Genomic DNA, 17,597 nt, shown 5'->3' on the forward strand with positions numbered 1-17,597 from the left:
ATGAAGTTGGGTTGCTCTTTCTGACAAAGTTTCCCTGGTTTTGTAATCATAAAGCTAACTAGAATCATGGGATAATCTGAGAAATATTGTCAGGAAGTTCTGATGATAATGATGATGGACAGGGCTTGGGGTATTTTCAGCAGGATAGCCAACCTCTGACTTGTTCTTTTGGATGCAGTATCTATGTAACTAATCTGATTGCATTTCTGAGCTGGATTTCTCTTCTCTAACCCACCCCCCTCCCATCAGTCTGAAGGGTCCTGATCTGAAACATCAGCTATCCACCCTCTCCAGAAATACTGCCTGACCTGCTGCGTTAGTCCTACACTTTCTCCTTCTTTAATTGTCCACCATCATTCATGACTAGGTGTGGCAGGGTTGTAACATTTTGGTTGATCTGTTGCGTGTGGGATTACTAAATTCTATTTATTGTACTCTGTGTTTGCTGTTTCCTGTGTTGCAGCTACATAAGGTTGGCAGTAAATTTTTTTTTTTTAGGTGAGCATAGCTGTTTCTAGCATATCCTGCTACGTTCTTTGCCTTGTTATAATGGTAGGTTGAGGGATATGTAAGGGCAAAACGTTAGAGATTGTAGCGGTAGGCCTTGTGTTGCACAGTATGGAAATCTAACCCATCCATGCCGACTATGGTGCCTACCAAAGCTAGTCCCCTTGATTGCATTTAGCCTATATTCCTCTCAACATTTCCTATCCATGTACCTGCCTAATGTCTTGTAAACATTACCTGCATCAACCACTTCCTCTGACAGTTTGTTCGATATACCCACCACTCTCTGTGTGGAAAAACCGCTCTTACATTAAACTTGTATGCTCTTGTTTTAGACTCCCCTACCCTGGAAAATGACTGACCATCTATCCTGTCTATTTATGGCCCCCATGATTTTATACATCTCTAAAGTTTTGCTGTTGCTGATTGTGGACACTTTTGAGCTGTCAGATTTGTTTTGAGTTTATCACAATTGGCAAAATGTTGGTGTCGCACAACATCATGGAGGAGGTCTTTGATTGAAGGTGGCTTAATCTTCACAAGAACTATAGTCACTTCTGTCACTACAATTGCAGCCAGATACATCTGCCTCAGATAAATTGGTAAGGTTTTATCCTGTACATTGTTTGCTTATTACATGTCGCTCAATTTGACATATGTCTTTCCAGTTTCCACCAGCTCTGCCTGTGGTGGTGCGACACAGCTATTCTTGGTTTTGTAATCCCAAACCTGAGGTCCATTCTGTGCCTTTACTATAACAAATGCTTCAGAGTATTGTTTAGAATGGAGGGGCAGTGTTTATCAGCTGGAGAAGGACAGAAGGTGAACTATCCTGTGCAAGATTGGTTATGAATGTTTTGCTCTTTGGATTGATCTAAACCAGCTTAAAGGAATTTGTTCAGTTTTCAAAGACATGAATCTGGCATGTTCGTTCGCTTGTGTGTCAGGCGACGCATATCTAATCTGGCATGTGATAATGTTTTTTGGCTGGATGGAGGTGGTTAGAAATTGGTGAAGGCGCATGTGTGCCTTCATTTGATTATTTGATTACAGTCTATGGAGAGTTTGGCTCCTGGGGGAAGGAAGCACTTTAGATCTCCAAAGATAGACACAAAAAGCGAGTCAGTCAACGGGTCAGGCAGCATCTCTGAAGAAAATAATAGGTGACCGTCCAGACTGAGAATCGGGAGAAAGAGAACCAAGAGATATGGGAAAAACAAGGTTTTCTCCAAAGGTTTTATTTCTCATGCATGGGAAATGAGGTGAAAGGATAGCAGGTAAATGAGTAATCTCTATTCTGGTGACAAACAAATTTATGCACCTTGACAACATTTAAGAGTACTTTATGGCATTGTCAGTACTGAAGTAAAGAATCTGTTGTTATCTTTGCCCCTTTAGGATGATTCTGCCTTATGGATAGTTAGAGGTGAATGAAGGCAAGTAATTGGTAAAGCCTTCCTATGACTTTATTGTCATTTAAGTAGTGAAACTATTTTGACGGTGGCAGGGACTTTCCATAGTGACTCAACAATAGTTATAAAGAATAGAGTAATGAAAGTAAAGACAATTTCACTATTAAAGTATCAGAACAATCTAGCAGAGAAATAGGTCGTTCAACCAATCGTATCCACACTGAGGCACCCATCAAATAATTAAATTTACCACGTGGTCTTTACCTTTTTTAAATGTTGGTGATTCAACGTCCATGCCAACCAAGATGCCCATCTAAGCTAGTCTCATTTGTCTGTGTTGGCCCATATCCCTCTAAACCTTTCCAATTCATGTACATGTCCATGAGGCGAAAATTAGGAAAATAAAAACGGGATTATTGTAAAATTAGTATAAATGGGTGGTTGATGGTTGACATGAACTTGGTGGGCAGAAGGGCCTGTTCCGATATACTTTGACTTGCTGACTATAAGAAGGGTGTCGAAGGCTTCAAAATGATATGAAAAGAGATTAGACTTTAGACTTCAGTGATGCAGTGTGGAAACAAGCCCTTTGGCCCATCGAGTTCACGCCGACCAATGATCACAGCGTACAGTGCTATCCTACACACACTAGAGACAATTTATAATTAACAAGCCTATTTAACCTACAAACCTGTAGGAGCGTGGGAGGAAACCGGAGCACTCGGAGAAAACCCATGCAGTCACAGGGAGAATGTACAAACTGTACAGACAGCATCCGTAGTCAAAATTGAACCCGATTCTTTGGCATTGTAAAGCAGCAACTCTACCGCTGCACCACTGTCGCCCCGACAAGGTATACCCTCAAACTGGTAATTAAAGATGTGTGCAGCTATGGTTCCCTCTTAATCATGAGTGACATTCATCTCAATGGACCAGGCAAAACCAAATCGGGAATTATATTGAAGAAGAATTGTGTGTGTGCAGGATGAACATTTTGGATCGTATCGGAAGCAGCCATCCAGGGAATGCTTTATCCTCATCAGCTCCTGTGCAATCCTCTTGTATGTAGTCCATATTGTACATTGGCAATGTGAGATTGCAGAGCTTAGTAAAAAGGTTTGATGGTCAATAAGCCATACGTAACATTTAAAGAACAAATGCAGGAACGGCAATCGATATATATTCCTGATTGGTGCATATTGGAGAATATAAATCCATGAGGCAATCCAACTATGGCTATTGAGCAAAGAAAGTACAGTATGAGATCAAAAGAGGAGAGATAAGATTTCAAACTGTGCATGGGATAAACTAGATAGACTTGGTTTATACTCTCTAGAATTTAGGAGATTGAGAGGGGATCTTATAGAAACTTACAAAATTCTTAAGGGGTTGGACAGGCTAGATGCAGGAAGATTGCTCCCGATGTTGGGGAAGTCCAGGACAAGGGGTCACAGCTTAAGGATAAGGGGGAAATCCTTTAAAACCGAGATGAGAAGAACATTTTTCACACAGAGAGTGGTGAATCTCTGGAACTCCCTGCCACAGAGGGTAGTCGAGGCCAGTTCATTGGCTATATTTAAGAGGGAGTTAGATGTGGCCCTTGTGGCTAAGGGGATCAGAGGGTATGGAGAGAAGGCAGGTATGGGATACTGAGTTGAATGATCAGCCATGATCATATTGAATGGCGGTGCAGGCTCGAAGGGCCGAATGGCCTACTCCTGCACCTAATTTCTATGTTTCTATAAGGAGCAATTTAGATTTTGGCATAGATGGCAAACTATGATTTGGAGAACAAAAGCAGACTATGAAAGTGAACTTTTAGGGAACATACAATTAGGCTGTTGATCATGTGGTTCGAAAGGGGGGAATTTATAATGGGAACAAGGACTAATTAAATACTGTGGTTCTGTCTTCAAAGAACATGCAGCAAACATTTGAGAAATGTTTGATTCTTGGTTCCCTAGCAAAAGTGAAAAACTAAAATTATAATTAGTAAGGAGAAATTTGAGGTTGAGATGAGAGATTTCCTCACTTATTAGGAGTGAACAAGTGGAATTCACTACCACACAGAATGTATGTAAATATTTTAAAGAAAAAGATGAATTTCTGAACACAAAGTGTATTGAGCTATGAGGAGTAAGTAGAATATGATATTGAAGGGGATGATTTTCCATGATTCCACTGATTAGCAGCACAGGCATGAAATGCTAAATGTCTTACTCCTGCTCATTAGATGTCAAAGTCATAGAGATGTCATTGTCATGGAGTCTTATGGCGTGGAAAGGAAGGGGTTCATCGGCCCAACATGCCCACACCGACCAACATGCCACATCTACACTAGTTTCACCGGCATGTGTTTGGTCCATATCCCTCTAAACCTGTACATATCCCTATAAACAAGTATTCATATACTTGTCCAAATGTTTCTTAAACCTTGTGGTAGTAATTGCCTCAACTACCTCCTCCGGCAGCTCGTTCCATATACCTATCACCCTTAGCATTTTTAAAAAAGTTGCCCCTTGGGTTCCTATTAAATGTCCTTCCCCCCCCCCCCCCCCCCCCCCCCCCCCCCAACTACGTTAAACCTATATCCTCTGTTTCTCGATTTCCTCTTCTCTGGGTAATTTTTCCTGTTCTCAAAGTAGTTTGTTACATTTAAGAACAGCCTCAGGATCAGGACTGTACACCATCCACAATGAGTGCAGCCACATGATGTACACCTCATTTAGTGATGATAAAATGCATTAATTCTTTTGGCGAACAATTTTAAAGATAATTTGCTAAATTATTCTAGTTGGCATGTGGCCTGTCGAAGCAGTGAAACTGTTAAGCAGCTGTGTTCATCTGTAGGTTGCATCGGGAACCGTTCAGAGTATTACGTTAGTTCGTTTTTCTTAAGTGGTGATGTCATCTTTCCGAGAATAGCAGAGCTTCGATTTACCAGAAAGAGTAGAACTTTTCCTGTTGACATCTGCAATGTAACCTTTGTAAACATGATCATGGAAATTTTATTGGCCTCTTTTATTGGCCTTTTTTTAAGTTGATTTTCTTTTTTGGAACCTATAGTTTATTTAGAAATATAACTTGTATATTGCTATTGTGTTGCATTAAAAAACATTCTTGCAGAGTGAAACAATCCTTAATTTTGCAGTGTGCATTTAATCAGTCTATTAAAACTGGAGTAATTCCATTCATACTCTTAATTTTGTAAATATGTTTTATATATATATTTGGAATTCATATTTTCGGGAAGGAAGCTAAGATAAGGATACTATTATGTGATTTCATTGAGAATTGTGTAAGTATTTAATTGTCAAGAGCATGCAGGTTCTAATTCAAATTACATTTTTCAATTCAAGGAACACTATTCCCTGTTCTTGTACTGTGATCAATCATTTTTTACGTTAAGATGCTGGTAGGCAGATTGAGCCTTTTGGTTTTCAACTTTATCTTGGGATGATTTGTATTATACAGTGCAGATAAATATAATCTAAAATTGATTTTGTTAAGTAGTTTTGTGTGATTAAAATGCCAACGTCTGGACTCGCGTATGTAAATGTTATTCATTATGCATCCCATCATTCCTTCAGATTATATGTTACATGGGATTATTTTTATTTATTTTGCCCAATTGATTTTTCTGCTTTTGCTCAGGAGGAATTGATCATTTTGAGTTTTGGCTCTCTGTATTTACAATACAATGTGTGTGGACAGGACCAGATATCTGTAATGGGATAGTTGGATTTTACTGCTTTGTACTGTGCTTTTTGTGTAGGTGAATTCTGAGATAGAAATTGTTGCAACCCTAAAGCAGGTCTTTAGATGCAAATAAAATTGTGCTAGACGGATCAAACTACCAAGTTTAACCCCATCTTGAGGCTTTAATCATCATCATCAAACATGCATGTGGTCTTCCTATTGCCTAAGTTGATATTTCAGTGCAGTGCTCCAGCAGTGTTGCATTGTTAGCAGCTTTGCTTTCTAGTTGTTTGATGTATTTAACAGTTGTTTATTGCTCAAATTATGCCACTAAAACAAATTAACTGTTCACATTAACTATTTCTTGACATTGTTAAAAAATAAAAATGACTTGCTTAAGCATTTGATGAAAGTTCTGAATTAGTTTTAATACTGTTTGAACTTTGCTGGACAGCAGTACAGCATTTTAAGAGGTCTCATTAATGAAGCATAATTTTAATTGGAATAACAGAAAGATACTTGCAGTTTAACTGTATCTGCAAGTATGAGACAATTTATATACAAAATGATTAAATGATCGAGTTGAGAATATGTTTTAGGTATTTGTTGGGGATAGATTTTGAGGCATTGGTCAAGATGATCAACTAAAATTGGTGGAAAATGTTACTGCTTCAGTTGCTGGCTCACTAACTGTAGCTAATTCTGACTTGGTGATAACTAGACTTCTTATCTATTAAGGTGTTAATTGGATCTTATGATGTACACAGCATACACTTTAACAAGTTAGCATTGTACTCAGTTTGTCCCTCTTCTGTGGTTTCTTCTGTATCGACAGTGCAGTCAAACAGGATGTACAGCAAAGAGAGACACAAAACGATAGAGAAAAGGAATAGGTGACGTTTCTGGTCAGAACCCTTCTCGGATGCAGTGTAATTTTGTCTTTACTTTGATATGATGGAAAGTGAGAGATATTCCCATAGACTGCTGGATCTCTGGTCTTCAGTCAATACCATGTGGCTGCCAGAGATTACTGAATATCTTGGGAAATCTTACTACCACTGATATAGATAAAATCTTTTGGAATCATCAGAAAAGAGTTAGGAGTCGGGGTGGTGACAACTCATTCTGACTGGGAGAAATTTGAACTTGTGTGGAGTTCCTGAGAATATTTAATTTCCAGTGTCCAATTGTTAAATTAATTTATGATTTGAGCATTTTCTTATTTGAGGGCATCAGTTACATAAGTCATTGGCAATATCCACTACAGCCAGTATGGGTATATTTGGAACAAAACTATTGATTCATATTGCTCAGTATTTTATTTTATTCCTTTTGCTGCCTTTTGATGAAATAAATTTTCATTTCATCAGTCAATCCAGATTTAAATCCAAATCCACCAATCATTTCTAAGTTTTAACATGCCTACAGTTTAATATTCAGTATAAATAACATGGTCCAGAATGTTAATTTTGCTTTGACATATTTTTACTTTTCAATTGTAGTTGACCACAGCCGTGTTAAACTTCACACAGCAGATAATGATTATATCAATGCAAGTCTAATTATCATGGAAGAGGCCCAGAGAAACTACATTTTAACCCAGGTAGGTATACACAGAGCGACTGTTGCCTGATGTGATTGAAAATATCGAAAATTCTGCTGCAAGCTTGTGTGAGGAAAAATGTGTTGTTAGCCAATTTATTTAACCTCCACCCCAAATGAAAAGGCAAAATACAATTTTACTCATAAGATTTAATGCCACTCAAGCTTTCATGAACAGTGCATCACCATGTCTGGTTTTGGGAGGGGTCTGTTTATTTCCTTCACTTGCTATTTTGCATGAGGGGATTGGCTTCACTTTTCAACAGTTTCAAACATTGCAAACTTGCTGTTCCTTAAATCTGCTTATGATCATGTGCTTAACTGAGACCTTTGCAATCTAATTCAACTTGTCTTTTCTGCTTTGGTTAAAATAAGTGACAAATTGGAGAGCTTGATGATGGCATTATTGTTTTCACTTTTCTACTTGTTTATTTCTCTCTCTGCTCATTTGATATGATTCTGGTTCTAAGTTTCAATGCTTAATTTGTGTGGTGGTGGGGGGGGGGAGTTTTATATGGCATTTATTTGATAATAGTAAGGCCAGCAATTATTTCCCACAAGGTGGTGGTGAGCCACCTTGAATTACTGCTGTGCATCCAACACAAAACTAGGTAATATTGTGAACAGTAGCGAGGATAATGATGGATTACAGCTGGGTACATTTATTTTGGGTAGTTGGTGTTAAATGTGGTGAAGTGAGGTGATGTATTTTTGGTCAAAGAATGAGGAGAAGCATTGTAAAATAAAAATACTGTTAAAAATGGGCCACATGAGCAGAAGGATCTGGGAGCATAGATTACATACATAGATTATGCAGAATACACATAATCCCAAACTGATGCTTGCCAGTCAGTTATGTTCCATTCCTCTCTTCATCTAAATCTATCACTTAATCCTAATATAAATGTGCATCAATCATTGGAAGTGGCAAGAAGATTAAGAAAACTTCAGAAATGAGCAGGTGACCTTTCTGGTCGGGTCCCTTTTTCAGACTGATTTGTTGATTATTGATTAAATTCTGGTTTCTAACTTTATGGGAAGGATGTGATGGAATTGGAGTGAGTCCTGTTCAGATTAATGATAATAATTCGATTAGTTTGTCATATACATCAGAGTGCAATGAATTTTTTTTGTTCACATGAATCCCAACCTCTGGTGCTCTCTGAGTGGAGTTTTCTTATTCTCACTATGACTGGGTTTGTAGATACTCTGTAAATTGTCCCTAGTGTATAGGGGAATGGATGTGAAAGTTGGACAGCCTAGAACTTGTGTAAATGATGGTCAGAGTGGGTCAAAGGGCCTGTTTCCATGCTGTATCTCTAAACTAAACTAAAAACCATGCAGTTATTCAAAGCTTGTGATGGATCTTTGTGCTGGTGGTGAGGTGAAGATTTCCATCTTCTGCTGTTGTCCTGTGTGTGTGTGCATAGGATTCACAAAGGCTAAATTAACAGTGATAGTTCCTGCTATTATATACAGTATCCACCCTATAATACCAACTTGAATTAGTTAAGTAAAGGTGCACAGTTCTCCCCTGTACCGCATTGCAGTAAGAGATGGCAGAGAGAAATAAATGCCCAACTTGATTTTGAGTTTAGTTTATAGTCGCATGTATCGAGGTACAGTGAAAAGCTTTTGTTGGGTGCTAACCAGTCAGTGGAAAGACGGTGCATGATTACAATCGAACCATCCACAGTGTACAGATATATGAAGGGAATAAGGTTTTGTGCAAGGTAAAGTCCGATCAAAGATAGACCAAGGGTCAATGAGGTAGATAGTAGCTCAGGGCTACTCTAGTTGTTGGTAGGATGGTGTCTAGTAACTGTTTAAAATTCACGGTTGCTTGCTTTGTTAAAAAGTGCAAGAAATCTCCTTATTTTGTAAAAAAAAAAAAAAGTCCTCGTTTTCCTTTACCTACAATATTTCTTAATTTAGGCAAATTTATTGAATTTACAGATGTTTCAGCAATTTGGGGAATAAAGGGCGGCACAGTGGCACAGCAGTAGAGTTGCTACCTTACAGCTCCAGCGACCTGGGTTCAATCCTGATGACAGTTGTCTGTATGGAATTTGCCCTGTGACCATGTAGGTTTTCTCTGGGTACTCCGGTTTCCTCTCACATTCCAAAGATGCACAGGTTTGTGCAGTTCCTATGTGGTAGAAGATGCCTGCAGCCCCGTAGTATCTGGCAGGTCCATGTCGCTGGGATTCCAAATGCTCTATCTTGTGTCGGCATCGGGCATTCCAAAACTGCGGGCGATTCGTTTAATGATAATTTTACGCTCTTTTAAAAAAAATAAAATTTAAAAAATGGATTGTCCAGTTACTGTTCTGCTACAAGCATTGTGGTCAACTACTAAACGAGTGTTTCTGTAGCAACATGCCTAAATTAAGAAATATTGTAGGTAAAGGAAAACGAGGACTTTTTTTTTTTTTTACAAAATAAGGAGATTTCTTGCACTTTTTAACAAAGCAAGCAACCGTGAATTTTGGAATCCCAGCGACATGGACCTGCTAGATACTACGGGGCTGCAGGCATCTTTGGTCAGAGTGGGTTAAAGGGCCTGTTTCCATGCTGTATCTCTAAACTAAACTAAAAACCATGCAGTTATTCAAAACTTGTGATGGATCTTTGTGCTGGTGGTGAGGTGAAGATTTCCATCTTCTGCTGTTGTCCTGTGTGTGTGTGTGCATAGGATTCACAAAGGCTAAATTAACAGTGATAGTTCCTGCTATTATATACAGTATCCACCCTATAATACCAACTTGCCAAGACACCACTGGCCCAAGCTCAGGAGAGTCAATAGACAATAGGTGCAGGAGTAGGCCATTCGGCCCTTAGAGCCAGCACTGCCATTCAATGTAATCATGGCTGATCATCCACAATCAGTTCCCCATTCCTGCCTTCACCCCATATCCCCTGATTCCGCTATCTTTAAGAGCCCTATCTACTTTTCTTGAAAGCATCCAGAGAACCGGCCTCCACCGCCTTCTGAGGCAGAGAATTCCACAGACTCACAACTCTGTGTGAAAAAGTTTTTCCTCATCTCCATTCTAAATGGCTTACCCCTTATTCTTAAATTGTGGTCCCTGGCTTCTGGTCTCTCCCTACATCGGGAACATATTTCCTGCCTCTAGCGTGTCCAAACCCTTAATAATCTTATATGCTTCAATAAGATCCCCTCATCCTTCTAAATTCCAGAGTATACAAGCCCAGCTGCTCCATTCTATCAACATATGACAGTCCCCCATCCCGGGAATTAAACTGGTGAACCCACGCTGCACTCCCTCAATAGCAAGAATGTCCTTCCTCAAATTTGGAGATCAAAGCTCAACACATTACTCCAGGTGTGGTCTCACTAGGGCCCTGTACAACTGCAGAAGGACCTCTTTGCTCCTATACTCAAACTCCTCTTGTTATGAAGGCCAACATGCCATTTGCTTTCTTCACTGCCTGCTGTACCTGTATGCTTACCTTCATTGACTGATGAACAAGGACCCCCAGATCACGTTGTACTTCCCCTTTTCCCAACTTAACACCATTGAGATAATAATCTGCCTTCCTGTTTTTGCCACAAGTGCATAACCTCACATTGAACTGCATCTGCCCACTCACCCAACCTGTCCAAGTCACCCTGCATCCCCATAACATCCTCTTCACAGTTCACACTGCCACCCAGCTCTGTGTCATCTGAAAATTTGCTAATGTTACTTTTAATCCTTTCATCTAGATCATTAATATATATTGTAAATAGATGCGGTCCCAGCACCGAGCCTTGCGGTACACCACTCGTCACTGCCTGCCATTCTGAAAGGGACCCGTTAATCCCTACTCTGTTTCCTGTCTGCCAACCAATTTTCTATCCATGTCAGCACTCTACCCCCAATACCATGTGCTCTCATTTTGCCCACTAATCTCCTATGTGGGACCTTATCAAATGCTTTCTGAAAGTCCAGGTACATTACATCCACTGGCTCTCCCTTGTCCATTTTCATAGTTACATCCTCAAAACATTACAGAAGATTAGTCAAGCCTGATATCCCCTTCGTAAATCCATGCTGACTCGGACCAATCCTGCTACTGCTATCTAAATGTACCGCTATTTCATCTTTTATAATTGACTCCAACATCTTCCCCACCACCAACGTCTATAATTCTCTGTTTACTTTCTCCCGCCTTTCCTAAAAAGTGGGATAACATTAGCTACCCTCCAATCCACAGGAACTGATCCCGAATCTATCGAACATTGGAAAATTGTCACCAATGCGTCCACGATTTCCAGAGCCACCTCCTTAAGTACACTGGGATGCAGACCATCAGGCCCTGGGGATTTAACAGTCTTCAGTCCCATCAGTCCACCCAACACCATTTCCTGCCTAATGTTCATTTCCTTCTGTTCCTCCGTCACCCTAGATCCTCTGGCCACTAGTACTTCAGGAAGATTGTTTGTGTCCTCCTTAGTGAAGACGGATCCAAAGTATCTGTTCAACTCATCTGCCATTTCCTTGTTGCCATTAATAAATTCACCTTTTTCAGTCTTCAATGGTCCAACTTTGGTCTTAACTAATTTTTTCCTCTTCACAAACCTAAATAAGCTTTTACTATCCACCTTTATATTCTGTTCCTCTTTAAAAGTTACCCAATCCTCTGGCTTCCCGCTCATATAACCATATATAACCATATAACAATTACAGCACGGAAACAGGCCATCTCGACCCTTCTAGTCCGTGCCGAACACGTATTCTCCCCTAGTCCCATATACCTGCGCTCAGACCATAACCCTCCATTCCTTTCCCGTCCATATAACTATCCAATTTATTTTTAAATGATAAAAACGAACCTGCCTCCACCACCTTCACTGGAAGCTCATTCCACACAGCCACCACTCTCTGAGTAAAGAAGTTCCCCCTCATGTTACCCCTAAACTTCTGTCCCTTAATTCTCAAGTCATGTCCCCTTGTTTGAATCTTCCCTACTCTCAGTGGGAAAAGCTTATCCACGTCAACTCTGTCTATCCCTCTCATCATTTTAAAGACCTCTATCAAGTTCCCCCTTAACCTTCTGCGCTCCAAAGAATAAAGCCCTAACTTGTTCAACCTTTCTCTGTAACTTAGTTGCTGAAACCCAGGCAACATTCTAGTAAATCTCCTCTGTACGCTCTCTATTTTGTTGACATCCTTCCTATAATTAGGCGACCAAAATTGTACACCATACTCCAGAATTGGCCTCACCAATGCCTTGTACAATTTTAACATTACATCCCAACTTCTATACTCAATGCTCTGATTTATAAAGGCCAGCACACCAAAAGCTTTCTTTACCACCCTATCTACATGAGATTCCACTTTCAGGGAACTGTGCACAGTTATTCCCAGATCCCTCTGTTCACCTGCATTCTTCAATTCCCTACCATTTACCATGTACGTCCTATTTTGATTTGTCCTGCCAAGATGTAGCACCTCACACTTATCAGCATTAAACTCCATTTGCCATCTTTCAGCCCACTCTCCCAACTGGCATAAATCTCTCTCTAGACTTTGAAAATCTACTTCATTATCCACAACCCCACCTATTTTAGTATCATCTGCATACTTACTAATCCAATTTACCACACCATCATCCAGATCATTGATGTACATGACAAACAACAGTGGACCCAACACAGATCCCTGTGGCACCCCACTAGTCACTGGCCTCCAACCTGACAAACAACCATCCACCATTACTCGCTAGCATCTCCCATTCAGCCACTGTTGAATCCATCTTGCTACTCCACCATTAATACCCAACAATTGAACCTTCTTAACCAACCTTCCGTGAGGAACCTTGTCAAAGGCCTTACTGAAGTCCATATATACAACATCCCCTGCTTTACCCTCATCAATTTCCCTAGTAACCTCTTCAAAAAATTCAAGAAGATTAGTCAAACATGACCTTCCAGGCACAAATCCATGTTGACTGTTCCTAATCAGACCCTGTTTATCCAGATGCTTATATATATTATCTCTAAGTATCCTTTCCATTAATTTGCCCACCACTGACGTCAAACTAACAGGTCTATAATTGCTAGGTTTACTCTTAGACCCCTTTTTAAACAATGGAACAACATGCGCAGTACGCCAATCCTCCGGCACTATTCCCGTTTCTAATGACATTTGAAGTATTTCTGTCATAGCCCCTGCTATTTCTACACTAACTTCCCTCAATGTCCTAGGGAATATCCTGTCCGGACCTGGAGACTTATCCACTTTTATATTTCTCAAAAGTGTCAGTACTTCCTCTTCTTTGAATCTCATAGTTTCCATAGCTACTCTACTTGTTTCCCTTACCTCACATAATTCAATATCCTTCTCCTTGGTGAATACCGAAGAAAAGAAATTGTTCAATATCTCCCCCATCTCTTTTGGCTCTGCAGATAGCCGTCCACTCTGACTCTCTAATGGACCAATTTTATCCCTCGTTATCCGTTTGCTATTAATATAGCTGTAGAAATCCTTTGGATTTACTTTCACCTTACTTGCCAAAGCAACCTCATATCTTCTTTTAGCTTTTCTAATTTCTTTCTTAAGATTCTTTTTACATTCTTTATACTCCTCAAGCACCTCATTTACTCCATGCTGCCTATAATTATTGTAGATCTCTCTCTTTTTCCAAACCAAGTGTCCAATTTCCCTTGAAAACCATGGCTCTTTCCAATTTTTACTATTTCATTTCAACCGAACAGGGACATAAAGATTCTGTACTCTTAAAATTTCACCTTTAAATGTCCTCCATTTCTCTTCCACATCTTTCCCATAAAACAATTTACTCCTTTTAAATCCTTTTGCATCTCCTCAAAGTTAGCCTTTCTCCAATCAAAAATCTCAACCCTAGGTCCAGTTCTGACCCTCTCCATAATTATATTGAAACTAATGGTATTGTGATCACTGGTCCCGAACTGTTCCCCAACGCATACCTCTGCCACCTGACCCGTCTCATTTCCTAACAGGAGGTCCAGCACCGCCCCTTCTCTAGTAGGTACTTCTATGTATTGCTGCAAAAAACTATCCTGCACACATTTTACAAACTCCAACCCATCCAGCCCATTTACAGAATGTGTTTCCCAGTCTATGTGTGGAAAATTGAAATCTCCCACAATCACTACCTTGTGCTTACTACTAATATCTGCAATCTCCTTACATATTTGCTCTTCCAATTCTCGCTCCCCATTTGGCGGTCTATAATACACCCCTATAAGTGTTGCTACCCCTTTCCCATTTCTCAGTTCCACCCAAATAGCCTCCCTAGACGAGCCCTCTAATCTATCCTGCCAAAGCACTGCTGTAATATCTTCCCTGATAAGCAATGCAACACCTCCACCTCTTGCCCCTCCAATTCTATCACACCTGAAGCAACGAAATCCTGGAATATTTAGTTTCCAATCATAGCCCTCCTGCAACCATGTTTCACTGATCACCACAACATCATACTTCCAGGTGTCAATCCAGGCTCTAAGTTCATCCACCTTTCTTACAATGCTCCTAGCATTAAAATATACACATTTAAGAAACCCACCCTCTCTTATATTCTGTTTATTGTCTTTTTCTTCTCTCTCCCCTACATTTTGGGTCAGAGTGCTACCATTCTCTGCCTCCTGCCTCACACACTGACTGCTAGCTTTCCCAATTTGAGTCCCTCCCCCCCAAACATACTAGTTTAAAGTCTCCCCAGTAGCCTTTGAAAATCTCCCCGCCAGGATATTGGTCCCCCTCGAGTTTAAGTGCAACCCGTCCTTTCTGTACAGGTCGCACCTTCCCCAAAAGAGGTCCCAATGATACAGAAACTTGAATCCATACCCACTGCACCAGTCCCTCATCCACTCATTTATCCTCCACCTCGCTCCATTCCTACTCTCACTGTCGCGTGGCACAGGCAGTAATCCTGAGATTGTTACCTTTGCAGTCCTTCTCCTTAACTCTCTACCTAACTCCCTAAATTCTTCTTTCTGGACCTCTTCTCTTTTTTTACCTATGTCGTTGGTACCTATATGTACCACAACCTCAGGCTCCTCTCCCTCCCATTTCAGGATTTCTTGGACACCTTTGGACAGGTCGCATCTTTGCTTTGTTATACTTTGGTATATTTTTATACTGTCCCTGACTTCCCTGGTCAGCCACGGTCACCCCTTGCTCCCCTTGGAATCTTTCTTCCTCTTTGGAATGAACTGATCCTGCACCTTGTGTATTATTCCCAGAAATACCTGCCATTGTTGTTCCACTGTCATCCCTGCTAGGGTATCTTTCCAGTCAACTTTGGCTAGCTCCTCCCTCATGGCTCCATAGTCACCTTTGTTCAACTGTAATACTGACACCTCTGATTTACCCTTCTCCCTCTCAAATTGTAGATTAAAACTTATATTATGGTCACTAACTCCGAATGGCTCCTTTACCTTGAGTTCCCTTATCAAATCCTGTTCATTACACAACACTAAATCCAGAATTGCCTTCTCCCTTGTAGGCTCCAGTACAAGCTGCTCTAAAATTCCATCACGGATGCACTGCACAAACTCTCTTTCTTGAGGTCCAGTTCCAACCTGATTTTCCCAGTCTTCCTGCAAGTTGAAATATTCCATAACAACGGCAGCATTATCTTTATGACATGCCAATTTTAACTCTCGATTCAACTTGCACCCTATATCTAGGCTACTGTTTGGGGGCCTGTAGATAACTCCCATTAGGGTTTTTTTACCCTTACAATTCCTCAGTTCTATCCATACTGACTACATCTCCTGATTTATTGTCACCCCTCGCAAGGGACTGAATTTCATTTCTCATCATCAGTGCTACCCCACCCCCTCTGCCCACCTGTCTGTCTTTTCGATAGGACGTATATCCTTGAATGTTCAGTTCCCAGCCCTGGTCCTCTTGCTGCCATGTCTCTAATTCCCACAACATTATACTTGCCAATTTCTAACTGAGCCTGAAGCTCATCCACTTTATTTTTTATACTTTGCGCATTCATATACAACACTTTGACTTCGGTATTCACCTCCCCTCTCACACCAGTGACTATTGGCCCTGAACTTACTTCTCTTATCCCTTCTCGAACTTTCCTTCCCATTAATTCGGGAGTCTTCTGTAACTTTTCCTTTACTCACTTCCCCTTTAACTCCATCTTAATACTCCCAATTTGTCAATCCCCCCCCCCCCCCCCCCACTATTTAGTTTAAACCCACACGTGTAGCTCTAGCAAACCTGCCTGCCAGTACATTGGTCCCCCTCCAGTTAAGGTGTAACCCGTCCCTTTTGTACAGGTCACCCCTACCCCAGAAGAGATCAAGTCAAGTTTAAGTCAAGTTTATTCGTCACATACACATACAAGATGTGCAGTGAAATGAAAAGTGGCAATGATCGCGGACATTGTGCAAAAAACAAACAAACAAACAACAAACTACAAACAGAATGGAACAGAATCACATATTCTTTTACATTTTACATATTGTGGAATGGGTGGAATGGAAAAAGGAAAAAAACTGCAATTTTTTTTAAAAACAGTAGATTCCCAGTGGTCCATTAAGCCAAATCCTTGCTCCCTGTACCAGCCCCCCAGCCACCCATTCATATCCCCTATCTCCCTGTTCCTACCCTCACTAGCACGAGACACAGGAAGCAATCCAGAGATAACCACCCAAGAGGTCCTGCTTTTCAGTCTTCCTAAGTCTCTAAACTCGCGTTGCAGAACCTCCTTCCTCTTCTTCCCGACGTCGTTTGTGCCCACATGCACAACTACTGCCAGCTGTTCACCTTCCCTCTCGAGGATGTTCGAGGATGGTTTGTGATATCTTGAACCCTGGCACCAGGGAGGCAACAGGCCACCCTGGAGTCTCGTCTGCCGCTACAGAATCTCCTGTCCGCACCTCGGACAATGGAGTCACCCACACTATGGCTCTGCCCGACGTCGGTCTCGCCAGTCGAGTCTCATCGCTAGGATTGGAGCCACCGACCTGTCCGCCGCTCGGACTGGAAGCCTCGCCTGCCCCGACAGTTCCCAAAAGGTTGTACCTTTGTCATTTGGCACAGTCACTGGTGTCTTCTGCACTCCACGGTTACTCACCTTTCTCGCAGTCACCCACCTTCGCTCTTCCTGTATCCTTGGCGTGAAACCTCACTGTAGGTTCTGTCCAGGAAACTCTCGTTTTCCCAGATGACCCTGAGGTCATCCAGATGCTTCGCCAGTTCCCTTATACGTTCGTTTAGGAGCTGCACCTGGATACAATTTCTATTGTCGTATGTACTGAAACGGAACAGTAAAATTCTTAAGATAGACTATTCCTAATACACAAACGAGTATACCCACCTTATTAACACTAATTGAGGAAATCGGCTCTTTTTCAGGATA

At 40.9% G+C, this 17,597-nt stretch overlaps 1 protein-coding gene across 3 annotated transcripts in view; it reads left to right on the forward strand.

The window, feature by feature from the left end:
- The window catches only part of ptpn2 (protein tyrosine phosphatase non-receptor type 2), a 64,255-nt gene that overhangs the window by 17,438 nt on the left and 29,220 nt on the right, over nt 1-17,597 (forward strand). For all 3 annotated transcript variants that reach the window (XM_033019435.1, XM_033019434.1, XM_033019436.1), the window contains exon 3: nt 7,121-7,221. In XM_033019435.1, coding sequence (XP_032875326.1) covers nt 7,121-7,221 — 101 coding nt within the window. The remainder of the gene's footprint in view (nt 1-7,120; nt 7,222-17,597) is intronic.

The sequence above is a fragment of the Amblyraja radiata genome, chromosome 4 (genome assembly GCF_010909765.2).
Source record: "Amblyraja radiata isolate CabotCenter1 chromosome 4, sAmbRad1.1.pri, whole genome shotgun sequence".
In the NCBI taxonomy this organism is placed as follows: domain Eukaryota; kingdom Metazoa; phylum Chordata; class Chondrichthyes; order Rajiformes; family Rajidae; genus Amblyraja; species Amblyraja radiata.